The sequence below is a fragment of the Bradysia coprophila genome, unplaced genomic scaffold, assembly GCF_014529535.1.
Source record: "Bradysia coprophila strain Holo2 unplaced genomic scaffold, BU_Bcop_v1 contig_350, whole genome shotgun sequence".
In the NCBI taxonomy this organism is placed as follows: domain Eukaryota; kingdom Metazoa; phylum Arthropoda; class Insecta; order Diptera; family Sciaridae; genus Bradysia; species Bradysia coprophila.
In genome coordinates this window covers 558,416-585,224 of record NW_023503608.1, presented here as the reverse complement: position 1 = coordinate 585,224, position 26,809 = coordinate 558,416, and the positions used below count along the sequence as shown (strand labels likewise).

Below are 26,809 nucleotides of genomic sequence, written 5' to 3'. Positions count from 1 at the left end.
GAAGTCATTTGGTGGTGAACTGTTACTTAAGACAGTCGCTCAACGAAAAGTGTTCCCCGTTCGTTACACTGGTGTTGTTTTCTTATTCGTTTCTTTTTTTTTCTGTTCTTTACAAACGTTTTGTTAAAAGAAACCGTTTAACTGATGGTTCGTCGCTATTTCGATATTATTGAGTGTTTCTATTGAAATTTCAAGTGATATAGACCATTCTGAATATTATATATCGTAAATGTAAACGACAATCGTAAAGCAATTTAAGGATAATTTATTGTGAAAATTGTGAAATTTGTCTCAGCATAAAATTGGATTACAAATTCTCGAGAAAAAAAAAACCGAAATCATCATCGCTAAAGCAGTTTGGATTATTTTAAAAGATGAGTAAGTTTGAACATCGAAAACTGAAATGCGGTTATCAGAAGAAATTTTTTTTAATGAAAATTTTGCCACATAATTTCGATAATATTCGACCTATAAGCCTTTAAAATATTATTGAAGCGATAAAAACACCGATGATGTGTGGAAGTAGCGAGGAGTGAGTTCTTTTAAACAAATTATGTTAGCCTTTGAAAGTCAGAAAATATTTTTCTAAATTTACAAAATATGATAGGGCAGTCACAAACGACTAATGAATAAGAATTGAGTTTCGTAAACGGCAAACGACGTCAGTTTTATTAAAATTTCACATTTTTTCAGATACATTTCGGTTATTGAACTGATGTTTGTTTCATTTCCTCAAACAATATGTTATATAAATGCAGAGTTCTTTAGCACAAAGAAATTATGTTTACTTGAATCAATCTACCCAGATGTTCTTTTACTGCTATCATTTAGTGTATCACGAATTTCATCCAGCAACAACAAAAAATCGATTAACAAACTGATTTCCGTTGATTTGAATTTTGCAAATTAACGACCGCCCTAGTTCGAATTCCAAGAAAACTATAGAATATTACCATATTAAAGGAAATTAATTTCAACATGGTTTCAAATGTTTATCAAAATTGGCTGTATGGTTTTTACTGTAGCAGATTTTGATAACTCTTGGCGAGTAAAGGTCGTCAAAAAAATTCAAACGTTTTAAAATTAGAAAAACGAATTATTTGATTGGCTGAGAGTTACCTCACGTTTTATAAATAGAAAGTAGAGACTCACATATTCCTTAAATTTCCCTGATATCGATAAATTTGCTAAGAATTGGTTGAATTTAGGAAGATCGTTGCGTATTTTGTGTTAAATGAGTCAATTTTATTGAAAAGCAAATTCGAAAAAACCAGGAAATATTGACAAAAAATGTCTGAGGAAAGTGCAAAAAAATATGTGAACGATGAACTTAATCCTTTTAAAGACGCGAGTTACTTGCCATCAACAACGGCGGAAGTAATCTCTTATTGTGGTATTTAAAACGTAAAATAAATATGTTGAAGTATGAGATTTGGTTTAGATTCTTTTTTTAAACAAGTGTAGTAACAGACTTAGTGTTTATTTCCAGAAAATCTAGAAAATTGAAAAATTTGGTTTAGTTTACTCGCCAGAAATACTAAAAAAGTATGCAAGATTCGGTTTCAATTCCACGTTCGCTCAAAATGTATGCTTTAATTAGGATATATCAGACACAAAGCGTCTACCGCATGCATTTAAACTGATCGCATCAAAATAAGAATTGATTGTAAGAAAAAGAGGAAGTGATCTCTAAAAACTGGAATTGATCGAAAGAAAAAGAGAAGTTGATCGCAGTAGATAAGAAGTCTTTTTTTCTTAATAAATTTATAAAAGGAAAATACTTCTCTGTTGTCAACATTGCAGGAACTGCTGGCCAAGTTTTCAATTTAATAATTTTATCCAAGGAAAATGTATTCTACGATCGAATTCTTACGATCAATTCTAAGATCAATTCCTCCTTTCCTTGCGATCAGTTTACATACGTCCACCCAAGATTAGTATGAACAGAAAATCATTTAAACAAATTGAAAATTTAGAAAGAAAATTCATAAAAATTTCTTACAAAACACGTTAAAATTGACACGAAACTTTTGAAAATTTTCGAAATTCGTTTGAAAACTGTTCCACATTCCGTAAATTCATTTTTTTAAAAAACTTTCGAAAACCTCGCGAAAACTCTTAGATTGTTTTTTCCAAAATCTTCTGTCATTAGAATTAACTTGGCCCCTCGAACCAACTCTAAGACATATATTAATTGGTTCTATGAATAACTAAACTGGAATCCAGCCTCGAACCCAGCTGTTATAGAATGCATGACCAGCTTTGTACAATAAAGTTAGTAGTTTCAGTTCAGTAGTTTTACAAAAAAAAAACTATCTCGAGTGCACTGAAAAATGACTACGTATTACTCGACTCTTCTTTCTTTCAAAAAATTTAAAAGGAAACGTTCTCGAGGAAAAAATAAGATCCTGAAGTTTATTTTCCGAATTTCGTTGCGGAAAACTACAACCACATTTCCAAATCCTTCTTCATTTTTAACATTTTCTCGATGTTTTCCAAACTTACTGAACAATTTAAAATTAAAATTAAAAGACAAACCCAACTTTACATTAGTCCAATTCACGATATTCTCATATTAGAGTCCGTTGGTATTTTTCAAGTACTTAAAGCTCATCCAATGATTCACACAAAATTTAAATGTTTAATCGCACCTGAGTGCGAAATTTTCTTCGAAATTTTGTCCCTAGTTATAAACTTTAAAACAAGTGTTTACACTTAACACGTTCTGTGGTTGAATTTAGTGTTGTTGTCTATGTAGCATGATAGTATAATATAAATTTCAGTTTTTTGTTACGATGGTTCCTTAGTTCTTTCCTTCAGGAAAAAATGGGATTCCGAACTAAATCTGTGTACTTTTTCCGAATTTACTTTCTTCGTGTACAATAAAATTCGGCGGAAAATAGGGTCATTCAATTAAGGTTGCAATAGCAATATACTTACTCCCATCGCAAAAAGAAAATATTGCGTAATCGAAGAAGAAATATCTTAACTCAGACTCAGAAGAGTTGTCTGTACACCAAAATAATCATATAGCAAAAATAATATTTAGAGCTTTCATTTACGCCTGAAAAAAAATACGAAAATTCACAAAAAAAATATTTTTCAGGAAAATTGAAGCCTATACTATGGGCAATTCTAAACACACTCGTCGTAGTATCATACGGAGCATCAATTGTGGTAAGAACATTTTTTTAGTGAAAATTACAAACAAATTCATCAGCGAATATTATAAGTAGTTGATTAAAATAATATCAGACTGTTAATAGCCCAGAGAGGAAGTAATCACGTTTCTCAAATATGTAAATGAGGTCATTCCATTTTATCAAAATTCAGTAAAAAAAAATTAACGATTCTAACAAATTATTTTTAAGTTGTTTAGCTATAATAAGAAATGACAAAAAAAATACTAATCTGAAAGCACTCATCTTACATTTCATTTGCCGTCAGTACTCATACACAACTAGTACGCTCTATTCACATAATATTAAATTTCTTTAATGAATTTGCGAATTGACCCCAATTGAACTTAACTTTAATAATCCGGCGAGATATTGTTGTGAGTCAAAATAAAGTTAATATATCACAACGAAACGATTCTCTGTTAATTTATGTAAAGAGAAATGTAGATTCAGATTACCAATCTCTACTCTACTGATTCTGTTTTTATATTTAAAAAAAACAAGCGTCTTATGTACTGAAGCTTTCGAACATAAACAAAATTTACTTAACTAGACAAATTGACTACGACAGTAAGATTGATGCACATTAAGTAAAATGTAAAAAAAACGTCATCTTGCCGTAGCCGTACTATTTAATCCTAAAGACCTCATAGGCCTCCTGTAGATGTAGTGACGCATTTTTAAAAACGAAAATGAAATGCACTTCCAACTTTCACAAACCAAAAATGTTTCTGATAGGATAATGTGGACCCAAACGCAATTGTGGGAAGCGATGAACACATAGCATCGTTAAGTCAGCAAGAACTGACTCGATTTCGTAGGAGCGCAGGATACACACGCGGAAGGTATTTCTGAATTACGAATAATAACATGGTGTTGGTGAATGGAATTACTTCAGTGAAAATTTTAGCCATCGCGGACAAACACAATCTCAATACTTAAATTTTGGTGATACCGATTCTGAGGGCAAGGCTGAAGCTGAAGCTACTTCACATGGATCTAGAGCTGTAGTTGGTAATGAATAGTGAAACTCATACGAATTCAGTTGAAAATTTCTATATCGAAATTTGAACTCATTAGCTGGGTCAAATGGAATGGGTCAAGCACAAAGTCAATCATCTGGTGGTGACTGTGGCGATTGTTCTGATTCTGGAAACAGTGATGGACATTACGGTTATGGTAATTTTATTCATAAAAAAATGATCAGAAAATAATACCAATGATGCAGGCCCAGATCCGTTAACGTCGCCTGGAAGATTAACAGATTTAAAACCAGGAGGCGGAGTGGAACAGGTCGATGCATTTGGTAGACCAATTGGAAGTGGTTCTGGATCAACAGCCGGAACTGGTAGTGGTCCATATCCAGGTTATACAACAGGTAGCGGAGGTGGAGGTTTTCCAATCACAAAACCTGGAAGTTATGGTCAATTGAACGGTGCCACGGGACCAGGCGGAAGTTCTCCAGGAAGTGCTGGTTACACAAACGGTGGTCAAAACGGTGAGGGAATTGTGGTTGTGGATTAGTTAACAAAGGCTTTTAAATACTGCAAAATAGAAGAATGACTGATTGTTGAAAATTTGGGTGTTGCCTGATTGTTGCTCAATCATTTTACCCCAAATGCTCATACTTTAAAAATGCCTCCTGTTTCGAAAAATTACTATTTTTCAAAGTGAGTCTACCAATTATTCACAGGAGTTGGTCAACCAGGAGCTGGTAGCAGAGTGGAACAAGTGGATGCATTTGGAAGACCAATAGGAAGTGGCGCTGGATCAACAACAGGAGCTGGTACTGGTCCATATCCAGGCTATACCACAGGAAGCGGAGGTGGAAATCTTCCAATCACAAAACCTGGCAGTTATAATCAATTAAACGGCGCCACGGGACCAGGCGGAAGTTCTCCAGGAAGTACTGGTTACACAAACGGCGGTCAAAACGGTGAGTTGTGGATTGAATTGATCGAGTTTTAGAGTTTTTTTTAAATTGTGTTGAAATAGAGAATTACTGATTGTTGAACATTTTGATGTCGCCTGATTGCTTCACAATCTCTTGACTATTTTTACTACTTCTCAAAATATGTCGACCATTTATTCTCAGGAGTCGGTCAACCAGGCAGAGTGGATGCATTTGGTAGACCAATAGGTCCTAGTTCTGGATCAACAACGGGAAACGGTCCATATCCAGGCTATACCACAGGTACAGGAAGTGGAAGTCTTCCAATCACAAAACCTGGCAGTTATAATCAACTGAACGGTGCCACGGGACCAGGTGGAAGTTCTCCAGGAAGTACTGGTTACACAAACGGCGGTCAAAACGGTGAGTTTTTGGGTTGAATTGATGGGGTCTTAGAGCTTTTTTCAGGTAGAGACTATTTGAACCGTGTGCAAATAATAGTTTAAATAGGAATATTTTGTTAATAACTACATTTTGCCGAATACGTACTATTTTCTTTCAAATAATTGCGGAAAAATGTCAGCAATAAAGTTTTAAATAAAGTTATTACAAGAGTTCACGACGATAAATTTTTACCTGACCTGGCATAAGTTTTAACAATTTATTTATCAGCATTATTGGTACATACATACGAATTTTTGTTTTTGGTGTATTGAAAAAATATTAGGTTCCTCAGTGTGCAAATAGTCTCTTCAATAATAGTTTGACTATTTGCACAGTATGCGAATAGTCAAATTATTATTGAAGATACTATTTGCACACGGTGCAAATAGTCTTAAAGCCACTATTCGCAGTGTGGCGAGCCTTTTACTTTTTTTTTTAATTGTGTCAAAATAAAAGATTTACTCTCTTGACTATTTTTACTACTTCTCAAAATAAGTCGACCATTTATTCTCAGGAGTCAGACAACCAGGCACAGTGGATGCATTTGGTAGACCAATAGGTCCTAGTTCTGGATCAACAACGGGAAGCGGTGCATATCCAGGCTACACCACAGGTACAGGAAGTGAAAGTTTTCCAAAGCCAGGAAGTATACAGAGCGGGACTGTTGGTCCAGATGGACGGCCTACCAATGGACATAGTACGGGACCTGGATCGAGTTACACAAATGGACATGGTACTGGACCGGGATCAAGTTATACAAATGGACGCCAAAACGGTAATGTTTAAACCCAATTTATGCTAAAATTTACAAAAAATTGTTTCGTTTAATTGAAGAAATATTTGCTTTCATTCTTCACTATTCCCCACCTTTTGGGTGGGTCAGGTCCCTTGACTGACTGCCTGATTTTCTCAAATAGATTTTGTAATTGTAACAAAAAATATCAAAAAATGGTCTTGCTTTCTGCAGCTTCCTGTTTTGCTTTGTCATAAATTGTTGATTAGTTTTATTTCATTCAAAACAAATTTTAAAAATAAACAAAGGAAACTTTCGTGTCTGTTCTTGGAGTGCGTTAATATTGCCCATCTACCTCATGATTTTCAATCTTTGTCAATTAATACCAAAATTTTGAAAATCGGTGAAGAATTACTCTAGTGGTAACAAGTGTACGGATGTTTTCTGTATGTAACGTTTTTTGCCAATGAAGAACATTTTCAAAATATCACAGTGAACTCAGCGTCATGGACGTTTCAGGTTATTTTCTGTCATAAGACCCTGACTTTCAGTCAAGTGAATAAGAAAACCCTCAAATTGTATCGACAAATTAAACTGATATGCTTGGATTTTTTTTTAAATTTTTTTAAGATGCATAATCTACGCTGCGGCTGTAATTCCCATTTTATACGAAAAAAAATTCACTCCTAACTCAATTAGTAGTACAATTAAAGTTAACAGAAGTAAATACCTTCACAGGTGGTGGAGGCGCTGGATCTCAAGCACCTGGATCAGTAGTTCCTGGTAGTCAGTCCACTGGTGAGTAACATACAAATATAAAATCTGCACAACATACTTCAACCATTCAACTGATGTCCTGTGACACAATTTACACATTTACAGGTGGATCTGGAGGAAGCACAATCCCTGGTGCTGGTGGAAGCACAATCCCTGGTGCTGGTGGAAGCACAATTCCTGGTGCTGGTGGAAGCACAATTCCTGGTGCTGGTGGAAACACAATCCCTGGTGCTGGTGGAAGCACTTATCCTGTAGGACAAGGAAATGCATATCCTGTTGGACAAGGCAATGGATTGCCTCTTGGACAAGGAAACACTTATCCTGGTGGACAAGGAAGCACTGGTGGTCAGCCTGTAATCGGTGGAGGACAGAATGGATTTGGTGGAAGCAGTCAACCGAGAGTCGATGGTGGACAATCAAATATAAGTGGTGGAAAACAACCGGGTTCAGATCTAGGTAAATATCTTTGAGTAATAATTAGTTTTTTATGGTAACATCCTACGATAAACTGCAAAATAATTGAACTGAAGTAAAGTTATTTTCTGGAAGAACAGATACAACAGATTTTGCGGTTACAGATGGTTGATCTAGACCATAGCACTACCCATAGCATTAACATAGAATATATTTGGAGGCTAATGAAATCGAAAGGTGCTGCATTTCTCGCGTTATCGAGTCAATTATTCTTGGTGTGTGCTTAAGCAATATAGTATAAAAAATTGAATGCTTGTCGATGTTTTACTCAAAACTGTAAGCTGTGGGAGCTCGCGCAGATCGCCCTTGTTAAATACGCGGGAACCATATCTGATGATTTTACGTATAAAAAAAATTCACCACGACGAGAATCATCACAGGAAGTCAATTTTTGTATGAAATACGCCATTTTATCTGTATCTGCGTGACAAAGTCTATTCTAACATCAAAATAGCTATTCTGCTAACATGTGCCTTAATGGAAATTTTTTGCAATAGATGTGAAATTTTCACTTTTAATGTGAAAGTTAGCAACAAGATTTTATGTACTCTATAGCAATTTTACACTTTCATCCAATGAAACAGTACATAAAAGATTTTTCTGATTCATTATAATTCGCCTTACAAAATAATCTGTGTGCATAACAATGTCTTAATCATTTTAGGTGCTCCACTTAAGCTCACTGATTCGAGAACGATCCCAGCAACTGATATTTACGCTGGTTTAAGAGAAATACTAAAACTACCGCAAGGATTCTGTTTGGTCAAATGTGACACTATAAAACCCGGACAAACATCTTTTTCACCCGATGATGCGTATGCTTTAGCAAATAAATATCCACTTGATGGGCCAACTGGTGGAAGCGGATATCCAGGTAATCAACATATTTAGTCTCGGGCTTCTGTCAGTTTAAGTGTTAATATCTTTGCTTAACTTTCACTATGGATAGGTATACTTTTGAACTGAAATTATTTAAATTTAAACTTACTTTAACCAAAATGATATTTCTTATCGATACTGGGTCCCACCTTTTGGGTGGGTCAGGTTCATTGACTGATAATTTTCCCAAAATAATGTTGTTATTTTGGCATCGGTAAACTTCTTAATCAACTAGATTACACCTTTATAAATATCTTTATCATACTCGCGCCTGTGACTACACGTTTATTTATCTAGAATGATAAACCGGTAATTATTGACAAGTGCAACTGTTGTTGTCTCGTTTTGGCTCATATGATAAAATAGGATATCGATACATGAGAGGCAATGTCGGCAAGCCTCGATTGTCCGTCTAATGTATCGACAATCTTATAAAAATTATTATTTAACCTGATTTTTTCATCTTTTTGAAAATGGACAATTTCTGAAGTTCAAGAAAATGATAATATTTTGACCTCGAAAAATTTCTTTGAACTCAAACATCACATCATACTTATATCGAAAAAAAAAATTACAATATAAAAGATCTCATTTTACTCATAAATTTATTTCTTTCGTAATAATCAAAATATCAAGACTCGCTTTAAACTTCGCATTGAACGAATTGTCTAATATTCCAAAAAATGTCAATCATCTCATCTCACTCGTCCTAGCTGTGCAATAAGATACTCGTCGAAGTTGTCTAGTGTTAAGTTTGCTTGACTTTTTTAAAAAAATACTCACTGTGGTGTATATGCAATGCAATTTTAGGTATATGCTGATTGCTTCTATGTAGGGAATTAAATTATCAATGCATATTATCAGTTGTGTATCAAGTATCAACAGAATAAAATCCTTTTTTTCTGGAATAGTTTCCAGATCCTTAGGCCCACGTTGCCGGTTAAGAATTACTCAAGTTATCGTCGTGACAAAAAAAAATGGTGAAAAACCATTACGTTTTTCATAACATTTCATACATTTTCAAAAATAGTGTGGTTACAGACATATTAGGGTATTTTCTGACGTAAAATCGAAAATCTAAGTCAACCTTATACTTAATTCAGTACTACCACAATGAAAAAAAAGAGTTCACTGCTCTTTACTACTAAACTGAAAATAAAATAAATGAATATTTTCACGCACAGGTGGAAGTTCCGGATCTCAAACACCGGGAGCAGGATTGCCTGGTAGTCAATCCACTGGTCAGTGAAATATAAATAAAAAATCTGCATTACATCTTTTAACCATTTAAGTGGTGACATGTGACACAATTGACGTATTTACAGGTGAAGGAGGCACTTATCCTAGTGGACAAGGAAGCTATCCAGGTGGACAAGGAAGCTATCCAGGTGGACAAGGAAGTTATCCAGGTGGACAAGGAAGCACTTATCCAGGTGGACAAGGAAGCACTTATCCTGGTGGACAAGGCAGTACATTCCCTGGTGGACAAGGCAGTACATTCCCTGGTGGACAAGGTATTGCATTACCTAGTATATAAATCGCTTGGATCAATATGTATTTTCAACTCATCAGAAATGATATTCGACAGTCTGCGCAAATGATGTTTAGTTTATAAGTCAACTTCTAAGTTGCGAAATTACAAGTAACCTTCCAGAACGTCTTGTATGAAGATGTGACTTATAATTACCAACTTATAAGTTGACCTATAAATTATACGTCATTTGCGAAAACTATCTATTTTACCTGTTATAGCAACAGTATTTTGCGCACCCTGACAAATCTCACTTATAATTTATAATTATAAGTCATACGTCCATATAGAACACAATTACACATGTAAACATGACTTATTATAAGTGAGATATGTCAAGTTGAGTTTGAAAAACGCATTTTAACAGTACCCAGACTTATAGTTTAGTTTATAGATCCGTTGTGTCTTCTAGCTTAATTCTTCATGAGTTGTTTTTCGGTCCGAAATCATTACATACGGAATTTTGAAACCAACACATTGATTGATTTCTCCATAAAAATACATGCAAAATTTACAAAAAAAAAATCAGTCTAAAACAGAAAATGTGTAGATTCAATACTCTCTCTAGCAAACAAACTCTCAGCTCTATGTGTCAAATTCACACCTTATTTCTACACTATACTACATTTATTTTGGCTAAATGCGCTGTAATGTACATGCAAATTCCAAAGGCTACTTGATTCTTTCAGCACCTTAATAAAAGTAGTTTGTTTGCTAGAGAGAGCGTTGGTCAATATTCAAAATTCCGTATGTGTATGAAAATAAAAAAAATTAGTGCATTTTGGCTTCAAATCAATATGAGAAAATTTTCAGTGTATTTTGGCCATACTCGTATTCACTCAAAAATCAAGTATCTGTCGTGAACTGATCATGAAATTTTTAAGTCGTTGTAGCTTTTACATTAAACGTAAATTCAAAAAAAAATAAGTATTTCTCATATTTTTACAGGTGGTTCCGGAGGAAGTACATACCCTGGTGGTCAAGGAAGTACTTACCCTAGTGGACAAGGAAGCAATTATCCAGGTGGACAAAGTAGCACATTGCCTGGTGGACAAAGTAGCACATTGCCTGGTGGACAAAGTAGCACATTGCCTGGTGGACAAAGTAGCACTGGCGGACAAGGAAGCTATCCAGGTGGACAAAGTAGCACTGGTGGACAAGGAAGCTATCCAGGTGGACAAGGAAGCTATCCAGGTGGACAAGGAAGCACTTATCCTGGTGGACAAGGAAGCACTTATCCTGGTGGACAAGGAAGCACTTATCCTGGTGGACAAGGAAGCACTTATCCTGGTGGACAAGGCAGTGGATTGCCTGGTGGACAAGGCAGTGGATTGCCTGGTGGACAAGGCAGTGGATTGCCTGGTGGACAAGGCAGTGGATTGCCTGGTGGACAAGGTAGTTTATATCATGCTATATAAAACGATAGATTAGATATTTATTTTCAACGACCAGAAATGATATTTTTCCGAAAAAATTTAAAATAAACAAAAAAAACAGTCCCTAAATTAGTGGTTGATCGATAGTGAGGGATTCTTTTGAAAAACAGCCTACCGAAATCGGACGCATTTTCTATTGGAATTTTTTATATGTGCCTGGAAAGGTATTCGTCCCTAGAAGCCAAAACCATTTTCAAAAAAATTCTACGAAGTTTGTGTGGCTGGTCAAAGGTGGACAAAAACCGAAAAATTGCAATTTTCTTACAAAAATTGCTCCAGTTACACGAGCCGTACAGGGTCGTGTGGGGTGTCATTAGAAAGGTAATCACACGTACTATTGAGCCGAATAGGGTCTTATTGGGTTTAAAACTCATCCACACTGAAATATGTGCAGTTGAAGCTTTCAACCGAAGACTTACACTGTTCTTACTGAAATTTCTCGAGGTACACAAAACGTACATGGTCGTGTGGGGTATCATTTGAAAGGTAATTTTATGTGCTTTTGGGCCAAATAGGGTTTTATGTGGTTTGGATGCATATGCGATGAAAAAGAAGTTGAAATGATTAAGTGTCCTTTTTTCATCATAGATGCATCCAAACCACATAAGTCTCTATTTGGCTCAAAATCTTATAAAATTACCTTTCACATGATACCCTATATTTTCTTCGAAGCCACTTCATAGGATACTTTTGTGCAGAATTCAATACTCTGGCGAATTTCTGAAGAAACTATATTTTTATTTTCACTATTTTTCGCTCTGAGTTATCAAATATGGGAAAAAACACCGATCAACCGATAACGACCAAAAATCAAATCAAGCTTTTTTTTAATTCATTTATTTTATCATTCCTTTATTATAATGTAAGCTTATCACCCAACCGATCCTTCATTGCTAACCTATTTACCGGCGATTCCAACATTACAATGTTGTCGACCTGCTCGTTCCGACGCCTTCTTCTACAGCGTGTGTATTGTATCACATTGTTTGAAAAATGAATTTTAACAGTACCCAGACTAAAAGTTTATAGATCCCTTGCGTATTCTAGCTTAATTCTTCAAGAGTTGTTCAATACTTAACGCTTTCACGAAAAAAGTTTCATTGTTTTTCGGTCCGAAATCATTACATACGGAATTTTGAAAACCGACACATTGATTGATTTCTCCATGTAAATACAAGCAAAATTTAGAAAAAATCAGTAAACTACGAAACAGAAAAAGTGTCGATTTTTAAAATTCCGTGTGTGAAAGAAAATCAGTGTATTTGGCTTAAAAGCAATATGAGAAAATTTTCAGTGTATTTTGGCCATACTCGTATTCCCTTAAAAGTCAAATATTTGTCGTAAATGGATCATGAAATTTTTTAGTCGTTGTAGCTTTTAATATGAACATTGTAGCTTTTACATTAAACGTAAATTCAAAAGTAAATGAGTATTTCACATATTTGTACAGGTGGTTCCGGAGGAAGTACATACCCTGGTGGTCAAGGAAGCACTTATCCAGGTGGACAAGGTACCAATTATCCAGGTGGACAAGGTACCAATTATCCAGGTGGACAAGGTGGTACATTGCCTGGTGGACAAGGAAGCTATCCAGGTGGACAAGGAAGCACTTATCCTGGTGGACAAGGCAGTACATTGCCTGGTGGACAAGGTAGTTTATATCATGCTATACCTAGGACTAAAAGTTTTTTTTAGTGTGTGAGAGGTTTCGCTATTGAATAAGCTAAAAAAGGTACAGAATATACTATTACTACGAATAATATTTTTCGGGTTCTAGTTTTTCGTCAAATAGAAGAAAAGTGTAACAGCGTTTTTGTGTTGTCAAAAAACACCCAATTTACCAATTTTAAATTACCAATGAAAATAATATGTTTTTACCAATAACGGTACACCACTAAAATAGACCTAAATTATTCCATATAAGTGTTCAATTTTATTTATTTTTAACAGTTATTTTTGACTGTGATGATCGTTATTTTGTTTTTTCATTCATTTTAATGTTTTTTAAGTAAATGTGACTGCGTACGGATACGAAAAATATGACGACTTCATCACCGAAAACAAAAATTGTTTTTTTATCCTCTTTTATAGGAATCGGTCCCGGCTAGCACTGGTAGGAAATGCCCACGAATATTGTGCAAATATGCATCAGCCAGTCATTTGTCCAGTCATGTGTATAATTTCGTATTCAAAAAATGACTAAAAATGATTTTTCTTTAAAAAAACATTTGTTTTTTTCATCTTTGAAATCTTTTACTGACCACCCTGTATTTTTTACATGATGATATTAAAGTGAATTTTTGTCCGAAATTTAATTATCTAACGAAATGCCGAATGAATTTTTTTTACATTAATGATACGAGATATAAGTAACTTATACACTCGCAAAATTTTGAAAACCGACACATTTTCTGTTTTTTGGTTTACTGGTTTTTTGTGAATTTTGTATGTGTTTTTAAAAGGAGAAATTGGAAACTCAAGTAAAACACAGAAACAGAAAATGTGTCGGTTTTCATAATTCCGTGTGTGTAATAATTGTTCTAATCTATGGAATAATGAGAGTGTAGTCGGTTTAAAATCAATATGAGAAAATTTTCAGTGTATTTTGGCCATGCTCGTATTCCTTTAAAAGTCAAATATCTGGCGTGAATGGATCATGAAATTATTTAGTCGTTGTAGCTTTTAGTATGAACATTGTAGCTTTTACATTAAACGTAAATTCAAAAGTAAATTTGTATTTCACATATTTGTACAGGTGGTTCTGGAGGAAGTACATACCCTGGTGGTCAAGGAAGCACTTATCCAGGTGGACAAGGAAGCTATCCAGGTGGACAGGGAAGCACTTATCCAGGTGGACAAGGAAGCACTTATCCTGGTGGACAAGGCAGTGCATTCCCTGGTGGACAAGGTATTACATAACCTAGTATAAATCGATTGAATCAATATGTATTTTCAACGACCAGAAATGATATTAGACAATCTGCGCAAATGACGTATAGTTTATAAGTCAACTTATAAGTTGGAAATTATAAATAACCTTCCAGAACATCATTTGCGCAAACTATCTATTTTACCTGTTACAGCAATGTAAATGGCCTTTTGCTCATATTATACATTTGTACTGCTTAATCACCTAGAGCACAGAATTCGAGCTTTGGTGAAAGGATGAATAATGATTTTTTAGTATACAAATTTCTATCGGAAACACTTCTAATGTGGTGTCATCAGCAAGCTAGTAATTCAAAGAGCAGTAAACAGCACCTTCAAATCAAACTTGCCACTTGTAAAATTTAGCAACCACGGCATTCCTTTTTATTTACAAGTAAACACTTAAAAATGTATGAGCACCTAAAAAAATCCGAGAAATTTATTACTTGTCTCACCCTGATTTGTCTCATGACACACCACCTTTATTGCAGGCTTTATACCAAGTAGAGAGTCTACAGTCTAGTCAGTTAGTGTCTCCTTTTCCATATGGGCAAATTGGACCGATGCCCGTGGAGCCAGAAAAAATTGGCTTCCGGAAAGTAAATCAAATAATTATACGTAAATGTGAAACCAATTTTCACATCAGATTAAACGAATATATTTAAACTCAAAAAATCAGGGCCCTAGCTAGACCATATTTGCAAGGTGAGCTGAGCTTTTCTGATTTTTTTTTTTTGGAAAATAGTATTGAATGCACACGCTATAGAAGAAGGCGTGAGAATGAGCAGGTGGACAACATGTTAAAGTTGGAATCATTGGATGATAAGCTTGATGTTTGGTCGTTTTCGGGTTATGGGCATACTAACCTCAAAAATCGTGTTTCTTTCGCATATTTGATAACTCAGAGAGAAAAATAGTTTTTCAAAAAATTTAGTTTCTTCAGCAATTCGCCGGAGTATTGAATTAATGCACAAAAGTCTCCTTAGAAGTGACTTCGCAGAAAATACAGGGTGACCAGTACGAAATGAAAAAATTGACTTTTCCATGGATTCGAACATTTCTACCTCGGATCATTAATGAAAATAAAAATTAATTCGGCGATTCGGTGAATCATTAAATTTCCGTCAAAAATTCACTGTAATATCACCAAGTAAAAAATAGAGGGTGGTCAATAAAACATTTCTAAGATGAAAAAATCAAATTTTTCATGAATTTTCCATGTATATTCCTTTAAAATAAAGATATTTCGACAAAACTACACTAATGGCAAGGTTCTGAAAGAACAGATTAAGTCAATTCTGAGTTGATCAAGAAGGCGGTGACACACAAATTTTGACAAATAGATGCTTTTTGTTGAAAACACTCATCACAGATTGTTTGAAATGTCAACGTGATAAAAACTATTTTTTTAACCTGTTCTTTCAGAACCTTGCACTAAAGTAACTTCGTTGGCCCAAAATCAATATAAGAAAATTTTCAGTGTATTATGGCCATACTCATATTCGCTTAAAAGTCAAATATCTGTCACGAATGGATCTTGAAATTTTTAGTCGTTGTAGCTTTTACATTAAACGTAAATTCAAAAATAAATGAGTATTTCACATATTTTTACAGGTGGTTCCGGAGGAAGTACATACCCTGGTGGTCAAGGAAGCACTTATCCAGGTGGACAAGGTAGCACATTGCCTGGTGGACAAGGCAGTGCATTGCCTGGTGGACAAGGTAGTTAATATCATGATATTTAACGAAAAACAATTACTGTACCCTTTCTAACTAAACCTACCGATTGAAAAAACTTTAAGGAACCATTAAAAATCTAAAACTACCATTTTGAGAAAATGATTTTCGGCTATATTAACAATACGTAGATACAGCAAAATGAGCTGGATATTAAAACAACATAAAGATTTTATTAATTTTTAGAAGATTCTGACACGACCACTATCAATTTCGACATGACCTTTTAAATTTGATCAAACACCATTATTTTGAATAAAATAAACATTCTTTTGATTTGGATTTACCAATGAAAATAATATGTTTTCACTACTAAAATAAACCTAAATTATCCCATGTAAATGTTCAATTTACCAATTTTATTTATTACCTTGACTGTAAGTCATGGGTCTTACAAAAGAAAGTACACTGTACGTAACACGTTAACTATGATCAAAAAAATGTATGGAAATGTGATTAAAAAACATTAAATGTAACAATTTTGTGCTCTTTGTTAACACGATAACTTGAGTAAATTTCCACGGATTTTTAAAAACTTTTTTTTTATTCGATGAAGTATTGAAATCCTCGTGTCACATTCGAAAATGGGTGGTTTCGCTTCAACCATCTGGGAGTAGTTCTCAAAAGAAGGCTTTGTTAACACGATAACTTGAGGAAATCTCAACCGATTCAAAAAAAAAATTTGGCTGAGAATGGAATTCCTGAGGTTAGGTCCTCGGGTTAGGTTCTAAGATAGATTATGTTGGTCTAACGATCCAGCTGATGTTGCAAACCGAAGTTTTGTATCTATTTCAACAGTATTTTTCTTGTTATGTGATTTTGCCTTGTAAACAAAACCGAATAAACAGAACAAATTTTAACGAGTATGAAGTTTGCGGCCAGATCGAAGCGAGGGCCGTAATTCACACGAGTCTAAGTTTTATTGAAAACATTTGCTATTTTTACCGTGTGACTTTATAGACACCGTTTCGAAGATTTTCAGTGAAACTAAACAGAATTAAATTATCAATGAGAAACCCGTTCTTGTTTCATATGTTCCTTCTTCATGTGTTTTTGTGGCCATCAAAATTACATTTCATTGAAGTAAATCAATAAATCATTGCCAATAAAAATCATACCTCGTTTCCACGCCTTCTTCTACAGCGTGTGTATTGTATCACATTGTTTGAAAAACGTATTTTTGACAGTACCCAGCTTAATTCTTCCAGAGTTGTTCAATACTTAACGCTTTCGCGAAAAAAGTTTCATTGTTTTTCGGTCCAAAATCATTACACCCACGGAATTTTGAAAACCGACACATTGATTGATTTCTCCATGTAAATACAAGCAAAATTTAGAAAAATTCAATAAACTACGAAACAGAAAAAGTGTCGATTTTTAAAATTCCGTGTGTGTTTGAAAGAAAATCAGTGTATTTGGCTTAAAACCAATAGAGAAAATTTTCAGTGTATTTTGGCCATGCTCGTATTCATTTAAAAGTCAAATATCTGGCGTGAATGGATCATGAAATTTTTTAGTCGTTGTAGCTTTTAATATGAACATTGCTGCTTTTACATTAAACGTAAATTCAAAAATAAATAAGTATTTCACATATTTGTACAGGTGGTTCCGGAGGAAGTACATACCCTGGTGGTCAAGGAAGCACTTATCCAGGTGGACAAGGTAGCACATTGCCTGGTGGACAAAGTAGCACATTTCCTGGTGGACAAGGAAGCACATTGCCTGGTGGACAAGGAAGCACATTGCCTGGTGGACAAGGAGGCACTTATCCAGGTGGACAAGGAGGCACTTATCCAGGAGGACAAGGAAGCACTTATCCAGGCGGACAAGGAAGCACTTATCCAGGTGGACAAGGAAGCACTTATCCTGGTGGACAAGGAAGCACTTATCCTGGTGGACAAGGCAGTGGATTGCCTGGTGGACAAGGTAGTTTATATCATGCTACATAAAACGATAGATTAGATATTTATTTTCAACGACCAGAAATGATATTTTGTCGAAAAAATTTGTGGTGGGATATGAATAGATGAAGCTCCTGACAATCATTTGATACCGCTGTAATGTACATGTAAATTCCAAAGGCTACTTGATTCTTTCACCACCTTAATAGTTTGGTTGCTAGAGAGGATATTGACAAAAAACAGAAAATGTGTCGATTTTTAAAATTTGAAGTGTGTGTGTGAAAGAAAATTCAGTGCATTTTGGCCTAAGATCAATATGAGAAAATTTTCAGTGTATTTTGACCATACTCGTATTCCATTAAAAGTCAAATATCTGTCGTGAATGGATCATGAAATTTTTTAAGTCGTTGCAGCTTTTACATTAAGGGTATTCCCGACCCGAGTTTAATATTTACCACCAAACTATCGTCGGATCTTGATTTTATTATTGAAATCTGTAGAACTGATACCTCTGAAACTAGAGGCAATGACGGCAGTGAGCCGGAAAAAGTATTCGTATTTGTAAATAGTTATAGACAATAGAAACTGTGCTCTCATGTCACGGAACGGGATCACGTGTTCGACGTTCAATGTGAAGAATTTTTTCCAGCTCACTGTCTTTTGCTTTAGAGACATCAGTTTTACTGATTTCATAAATAAAATCAAGATCCGGCGACACTTTGATGGTAAACTAAAACTGTATTTATTGTCAAAAAATTAAACTCGGGTCGGGAATACCCCTATTAAACGTAAATTCAAAAATAAATAAGTGTTTGACATCCAGGTGGTACCGGAGGAAGCACTTACCCCAGTGGACAAGGAAGCACTTATCCTGGTGGACAAGGAAGTACATTCCCTGGTGGACAAGGTAGTACATAACCTAGTATAAAAACCGATTGAATCAATATGTATTTTCAACGACCAGAAATGATATTAGACAATAGGGTGGAGCGGGAAAAAATTTCGATTTTTTATCCAATTTCGACATCGTGATCCAGAATCAGTAACTCCCACTGATCATTTTTCCGAAAAAAGAATTTTTTAATTTTATGATTTAGGGGTGCCGCCGATGGTATTTTTGAGTAGAGTGTAAGGGATTTTTCAAACATTTATAGCGTAGAAACCTTTTCCGATGGGTTCAATGATCTTGGTCATAAAATGTCTAGAAAAGTCCAAAATTTATTTAAGTATAACATTAAATTTGAAAACAATCAATTTTGTGGACTTACGGCACTTCAAAGTTAAAGCTCTGTTCCCAACGAAAAATTCATCAATTTTGAAGTGAAATCTCGGTATGAAGTTGCATTATGACATAAATCAAATTAAGCGTTATTTAACTTGTAATTTAATGAGGAATTCAAAACAAAAGAAATATTTGAAAAAAATTACAAATTGTAGATGTTCTTGAACGTTTTGCATGAACGTCACCCTTTGTCAATAACATCTACAATTTGTAATTTTTTTCAAATATTTCTTTTGTTTTGAATTCCTCATTAAATTACATGTTAAATAACGCTTAATTTGATTTATGTCATAATGCAACTTCATACCGAGATTTCACTTCAAAGTTGATGAATTTTTCGTTGGGAACAGAGCTTTAACTTTGAAGTGCCGTAAGTCCACAAAATTGATTGTTTTCAAATTTAATGTTATACTTAAATAAATTTTGGACTTTTCTAGACATTTTATGACCAAGATCATTGAACCCATCGGAAAAGGTTTCTACGCTATAAATGTTTGAAAAATCCCTTACACTCTACTCAAAAATACCATCGGCGGCACCCCTAAATCATAAAATTAAAAAAATCTTTTTTCGGAAAAATGATCAGTGGGAGTTACTGATTCTGGATCACGATGTCGAAATTGGATAAAAAATCGAAATTTTTTTCCCGCTCCACCCTATTAGACAATCTGCGCAAATGACGTATAATTTATAAGTCAACTTGTAACTTTGAAATTATGAGTAATCTTACAGAACGTCTTGTATGAAGAGGTGACTCATAAGTTGACTAATAAATTATTATCATTTGCGCAAACTATCTATTTTACCTGTTACAGCAATGTAAATGGCCTTTTGCTCATATTATACATTTGTACAGCTTAATCACCTAGAGCACAGTATTCGAGTTTTGGTGAAAGGATGAATAATGTTTTTATTTAATAAAAACTTTCTTTTGCAAACACTTCTAATGTGGTGTCATTAGAAAGCTAGTAATTCAAAGAGCAGTAAGCAGATTGAGATTAAACTTGCCACTTGTAGCAATTTAGCAACCACGGCCTTTCTTTTTATTTACAAGTAAACACTTAAAAATTGATGATCACCTTAGACAATCCGAAAAATTTATTGTTTGTGTCATCTCAATCCATTGAAATGTATGGCAGCACGCTTTTGTCAGACTTCCTCCCCCCAAAAAGATTGCGCACTATTTGGATGGCCCCTAAATGTTGAATGTGAAACCAGTTTTTCACATCAGATTAAACGAATATATTTAAAATCGAAAAAGCAGGGCCGTAGCTAGACCATCTTTGCAGGGTGAACTGAGCTTTTCTTATTTTTTTTTGGAAAATAGTATTGAATAGAATTATACACACGCTGTAGAAGAAGGCGTGGGAACAAGCAGGTCGACAACATGTTAATGTTGTAATCAATGGTTAATAGGTCTCTAATGAAGGATCGGTTGGGTGATGACCTTGATTTTGGGTCGTTGTCGGGTTATGGGCATCCTAACCTGAAAAATCGTGTTTTTAGCATATTTGATAACTCAGAGCGAAAAATAATGAAAACTAAAATATTAGAAAATTATCAGTGTATTTTGGCCATACTCGTATTCGCTTAAAAGTCAAATCGCTGTCGTGAATGGATCATGAAATTTCTTAGTCGTTGTAGCTTTTACATTAAACGTAAATTCAAAAATAAATGAGTATTTTACATATTTTTACAGGTGGTTCCGGAGGAAGTACATACCCTGGTGGTCAAGGAAGCACTTATCCAGGTGGACAAGGTAGCACATTGCCTGGTGGACAAGGAAGCACTTATCCAGGTGGACAAGGTAGCACATTGCCTGGTGGACAAGGAAGCACTTATCCAGGTGGACAAGGTAGCACATTGCCTGGTGGACAAGGAAGCACTTATCCAGGTGGACAAGGAAGCACCTATCCAGGTGGACAAGGAAGCTCCTATCCAGGTGGACAAGGAAGCTATCCAGGTGGACAAGGAAGCTATCCAGGTGGACAAGGAAGCTATCCAGGTGGACAAGGTAGTTTATATCATGCTATATAAAAAGATAGATTAGATATTTATTTTCAACGCCCAAAAATGATATTTTTCCGAAAAAAAAAATTAAAACGAACGAAGAAAAACAATCCTTAAATTACGGGTTGATCGATGGTAGGTACATTGTATAAACGAAATTACTTCTGAGAACCTAGCTGAACGTTTATATAAGAGATAGTAATAAACGACCATTTATTTTGTTGGGTTGAACGTTATTACAAATTTTTTGTACCAATATTAGTTAGATGTCGACCCGACCGTTATTACTGTTTTTTTACCAATATAAAAAATCAAACTACCATTGCTTATAGTAACGACCATTGTTTTAAATGGAAATACCAATTAAATGTGCAAAATTAACATCAACGTGAGCATTATTCAACGGAATTTTCAATTCAGTTTACCAATTTTTTCCCTTCCACTTTACCGTTATAATTTTTGAATATGGCTATGATGGAATCATATTTTTCATTACAGATTCATTTATATTTTTTTACTAGACTATTACTTGCGAAGCCCTGCGAAAATGAAAATTATCGTCAGTGTCAACTGTCTGCCCCTTGCGAAAATTTCATTTCATTTTCGCAGGGTACTGCAAGTAAACTATTTTTTCCAAAAGGTACTCCAATTAGTAAACTCAGAAAAAACAATCACTTGAATATAATTTCCCTTTATCTAATTGTAAACGAAGTGAAATATTAAAAGTGGTAAGATTTCTATGAAACACCAAAGCACTGTCAAGCACCGAAGCTGACTTTGACGTCACTCAAATAGAGGACTGAACCGATCAAAGTTGGCTATTCTTTTTCATACAATGGCTATCTTTTTCTTTTTTTTTAATAGTCAACAGGTGTGTTTTTGGCCTTCTAATTGAGTGATGTCAAAGTCAGCTTCAGTGCTTGACAGTGCTTTGGAAATACTGATTAACGTTGTATGAAAATTGTACTGTATTCAATCCACTTCACACTCAAAACCACCGATAAATAATAGTCAACTCGATATAATTTCGGCGCTCTATTTGAGTTATGATACAGTTGACTTCGGTCCTAGGCAGAGCATTGAGTTGCTTGACAAGGCAAAAAAGACATGTGCAAAAGTCAATATATTAATAAAGTGATGAAATTACGGCATAGCTCAGTTACATGTATTTTTTTGGTCGTTGAAGCGAAAAGGCGTAACTATTTCCGTAACACAATCTTAAATTTATATTAAATGGATATTTGGCACAATTTTACAGGCGGTTCCGGAGGAAGTACATACCCTGGTGGACAAGGAAACACTTATCCTGGTGGACAAGGAATCTATCCTGGTGGACAAGGCAGTAGTTATCCTGGTGGACAAGGCAGTACATTCCCTGGTGGACAAGGAAGCATTTATCCTGGAGGACAAGGAAGCACTTACCCTGGTAGTGGTACAGGTAAATGTGAAGTAGTTAACAATTTTCGAACCAAATAAAACCAAATAAAAATTGTTGAAGGAGCTGGATCAGCCACAGGAGCTGGCGGACAATTCTATCCAGGTGCTCCTGCTAATTTGCAGTTACCTGGTGCTGAAGGTGATGATTCATTTTCACAAGCTGAAACTTCAGTCAAAAACGGAGAAGCTGTTGCTAGTGCCCAAGGCACAAAGAATGGTGGAACTGCCCAAACTCAAGTTCAAGGAACATATAGCGGATCAGGAAGCTTTTCCGCAAATGCACAAACATCCGACAAGGATCGATCGGCTCAAGCTCAGGTATATATTAATTATTCATTTTAGAAGTCAATTTAAGCAAAAATTCGAAACGTTAGGTGGCTGGAACAGCTGATGGTGCTTTGAGTTCAGCCCAAGGAACAGGAGGTGCGGGAAAATCTCAGTCACAAGTAGAAGTCAATGCCAAAACTGGTGGAACATCCGCCTCGTCGCAAAGTGGCGGTGTTCAACATCAGAGTCAATCTGAAGTTCAAGCAAATGAGAAAGGAGGATTAGCCGATGCTCAAAGTAGTGGACCGGGTCAAACATCTTCACAAGCTCAAATTGGTTTCCGACCGGAAGGTGAAGCTTTAGATGAACAAAATAATATATTTAATGGTGGCGGACAAGCATCTGCACAATCTGGAGCATACAGCGGTCAGAGTCAATCTCAAATTAATGGAAACTTTAAGTGAGATCCTAAAATTGTATTTCTTTTCTGAAATTTATAAAGTTTTTCGATTTGAAGGTATGGAATCTCCTACCATGGTGCAGCTCAATCCGCATCCGGTACTAAAGAACAAGTAGCTTCTTATAGAGAGCAAAACAAAAAGTTGTTCCAATCAATAGGACAATTTGCCAGATCGAATAGGTAATATATTTGATAAAAATGATGGAGTACCTAAGCTCTAATACCTTTTTTATTCAGAAACATCGGCGACGAAAATTTGACACAACAGCCTTCCCGAATTCATTCTGATATTGCCGATGTGAATGATTTGCGACTGAGAACATCTAAACAAACATCAGGTAGTCACGTCACTGGTTAATGTTGTTCCGTTCATTTTAGTTTCGTCGTTTCGTTTTAGTAACATCATTCAACGGACCTCCAAGTACTGAAACCGACCAATTCGAGTATGACGACGATGAAGATGAATACGACGATGAAGACTATGACTCATCGGAGAAAGTGAACGGTGATTTGGAATCCAGATCGAGCAAATTGGATAAAGACGACAAGCCAAAGAAGGAAATTAAATTGGAGCCGATCAAAGAAGTGACCGCAAGTACAGTGTCAACAACACTAAAACCGAGCAAAAACCATAACATCAACACATCCGAAAATAGCAAAACTTTCTCACAAAATTCACCAACACAAAAGCAACAGGCTGCAGTTGTTGTGCCATCCATCAAATATCGGTTGACACAAACACAAAATGGTAAAACGCAGGTCAGTCCACCACCTACGACCACCGAAAAAGTTCCTGAAGAAAAGAAGTACCACACCCGATTCTTACCATCAAAACACATAACACATAATGTTGCCGACAAGGAAACCAATCCAAAAAATACTCCAGACACCTATGTTACGGTTACAAAATCGGTTAGTGGTAGCTTAGACAACAACAAAACACCACCCGAAGATAACAAAGAATTTGCGTCGACTTACTATACAAAATCGTCAACGTGCGGATACTTTACATTCTCCTGTAACATCGTTTATGGATCGAATGGTCGCAGTAAAATATGCCGACCGAAAGCACCATCAAATGGCAAGTGCTAAATAAGAATAAAGATGACATTTCCCTGTTGTTTCTTTCTGTCATTACTATTAAGGTTTGGATAAATTTCAATTTTACAGCATCTGTGTAGGTAGGGAAATAGTATTTTGTTTTGTACTGCCATTTATGCTAATTTTGAATCCGTTGTGTAATTTTCGTAATCATTAAATTTTAGTCGTAAGAAAACTCTTCACAATGTTCCATACATACGGGTTAAGAAAACTTTATTCATTCACATTTTAGCAACTTGCCGCTAACATTTTTCCAGCGTAATATAAGAATAAAAATCTCAACACTAAAGTCACAAGATCAAAAAATACCTTAAAATAACTTAAGTAATGAAAAGTGGAGAATTTGTTTTTTTACCTAAGATTTTAGTAATGAAAATATTTATACTTTTCGTTAAATAAAAAGTATTGTGTCACCCTCGAAATGTCAGCCAGCGTACTGAGCTCTGTATCAATGTTGACCTCGTTCTGAATGAGTGGTACATATATGTCAGCATCGTTATCGGAATCATCAGAACTAGTCAAGTCACTAATTTGAACTTCATTCGCGTTACGGAACACTCTTACTGATGGCACTTTATCTTCCCTAGCCAATGTTGTCGAGACACCATCCAAGCACAGATTGATCGCTGCAAACAAAGGACGTTTTGTATACTCTCTAGTCTTCAACTGAACAAATGTCTCCATCGTCTCGTCCATGGTTTGCTGAAAATTGTAACACATCACGATAACATCTCGTTGTTTGTTTCTCAGCAGGTACCATTTAAAATCAGTTTTCACGTCCAGCATTTCAACATTCTGTCCCATCAAATTCCTGACAAAGTCAATTTCCCGATACAAAACGTACAACTGACGCACACGAGCTTCGATTCGCTTTGGAGAGAGATCATCACTTTTTGCTTTGTTGACCGTTTGTTCTACGAGTGATACGATGTCTTTCACCTCAACTGATGTGTTCAGAAGCTTTGCTAGTTTATCGCGGATATTATGTTGAAAGAACTCGTAGTTATTTTGCAGTTCATTCAATTGTTCAAGCTGAATTGGATCAATATAGACGGCAAAGCTATTCACATCATTCACCAAGTCGTTCAACTTCTGTTCAGCAATGTTCATGTCGTCGAATAACGAAACCACTTTCCGAATAGTTTCACTGCTAATATGATTTATAACCTCACTAACATCGCGGTCTATGTGCAAAATGTCTCTCAATTTTTGAATTGGAACGAGAGTGTATGCCACTGCTTTTCCTCTTCCGTTGTTAGCTTGTTTAATACTCGTGGGTGCGAGCCGGATAATTTCAAGAGCTTCAGCAATAGTTTGAGGATTGGTGTCATTCAACAGGTCTCCAAAGAGCTCGAATTTGAAATTTGTCATTTCTTCCACCACTGATTCGTCAATGTTCACCGAACCGCTGCCATTCACTTCAAATGAGTCTCTAAATTTCTTAACGGCCGCTTGCATATTGCCTTCGATGGTTTGCTTTTCTTTTCCTTCAGAATTGCTATCTTCGACCGAAATGATTACGTTTCCACCCCAACTGATTCCAATTACAACATGAGTTGCATCCGTGCTGCTCAACATATTATAGTTGATGCACTTTTTGACACGCTCGTCAATGATGTTGATCTCATCGTACTTCGTTGTGGCGGAATAGACTAAACTTGCCTTTGTTGCTCGAGCACTCTTCTTAACGTCTTTCAGGAAGCGGCCACTGCCACCGACTTCAATTAAACCGCACAAGATGCTCAGTCTAAGCTCAGCAGCGATGCTGAGCATGTCAAATTTCTCATTGAAGCTGTTGGTCTTGGTCATCTCGATGTTAGAATGCCAGTTGTCTGTTGTTTCTATGATTTGTTCATCCAATGGCTTGGAAAACAGTCTGAAATTTAAGAAGCTATTTGTCCTGCAGTTGAAAAGGCTGCCAATATAAGCCACTCGCCCAACAGCAGCGACATAGGTTTTGTCTGTAGTTGTTATGGCCATCTGTTGAATATGTCTTGTTACTCCCTTATCTATGACGATTTAAACGTTTAATGCTTACTTCGAAACAATCGCTTCAAACGTTTAGCAAATAGAGTCTAGTAATAGTACAGTAATGCACTATGCTTCGACTATCCCACGCTTCACTTTTGTACAGATATTGTGCAATAGTTCATCGATTCAGTGATTGGCTCCAATGACATAATAGTGGGATAGACAGGAATTACGTAGACGAAATCGTGAAGCAAAAATAAGCTCTGTGTAATATACATTTGAGGCACACACACTTACAAATGCCAATTAATTTTGACAAGTCGGTGAAACTGTTGTAAACTTTTCGAAATCAATTTTTACCACTTTCAACG

The 26,809-nt window shown here is 35.5% G+C and overlaps 2 protein-coding genes and 1 long non-coding RNA gene across 3 annotated transcripts; 1 reads left to right on the top strand and 2 right to left on the bottom strand.

Moving 5' to 3' along the window:
• Positions 1–24,879, top strand: LOC119079936 (uncharacterized PE-PGRS family protein PE_PGRS54-like). The gene is made up of 33 exons (XM_037188040.1): positions 1–378; positions 3,107–3,177; positions 3,918–4,024; positions 4,090–4,193; positions 4,260–4,358; positions 4,408–4,677; positions 4,873–5,115; positions 5,275–5,493; positions 6,029–6,208; positions 6,257–6,289; positions 6,986–7,045; positions 7,130–7,156; positions 7,253–7,480; positions 8,163–8,372; positions 9,562–9,618; positions 9,703–9,891; positions 10,857–10,964; positions 11,070–11,303; positions 12,795–12,845; positions 12,894–12,995; positions 14,100–14,252; positions 15,887–15,994; positions 17,612–17,782; positions 17,831–17,935; positions 18,734–18,817; positions 20,892–21,014; positions 21,135–21,206; positions 22,461–22,640; positions 22,701–22,957; positions 23,014–23,366; positions 23,424–23,546; positions 23,604–23,704; positions 23,764–24,879. The coding sequence occupies exons 1-33, from the start codon at positions 375–377 to the stop codon at positions 24,456–24,458; spliced, it is 5,121 nt and encodes a 1,706-aa protein (XP_037043935.1). The 5' UTR covers positions 1–374; the 3' UTR covers positions 24,459–24,879.
• Positions 3,112–19,860, bottom strand: LOC119079941. The gene is made up of 3 exons (XR_005088258.1): positions 19,710–19,860; positions 16,323–16,332; positions 3,112–3,123 (listed from the first exon to the last, which is right to left on the bottom strand). It is a non-coding gene; the product is annotated as an uncharacterized LOC119079941 (long non-coding RNA).
• Positions 24,736–26,711, bottom strand: LOC119079939 (stonustoxin subunit beta-like). The gene is made up of 2 exons (XM_037188049.1): positions 26,506–26,711; positions 24,736–26,447 (listed from the first exon to the last, which is right to left on the bottom strand). Exon 2 carries the CDS (start codon positions 26,445–26,447, stop codon positions 24,831–24,833), a length of 1,617 nt encoding a protein of 538 aa, XP_037043944.1. The 5' UTR covers positions 26,506–26,711; the 3' UTR covers positions 24,736–24,830.
• Positions 26,712–26,809: the final 98 nt, after the last annotated feature.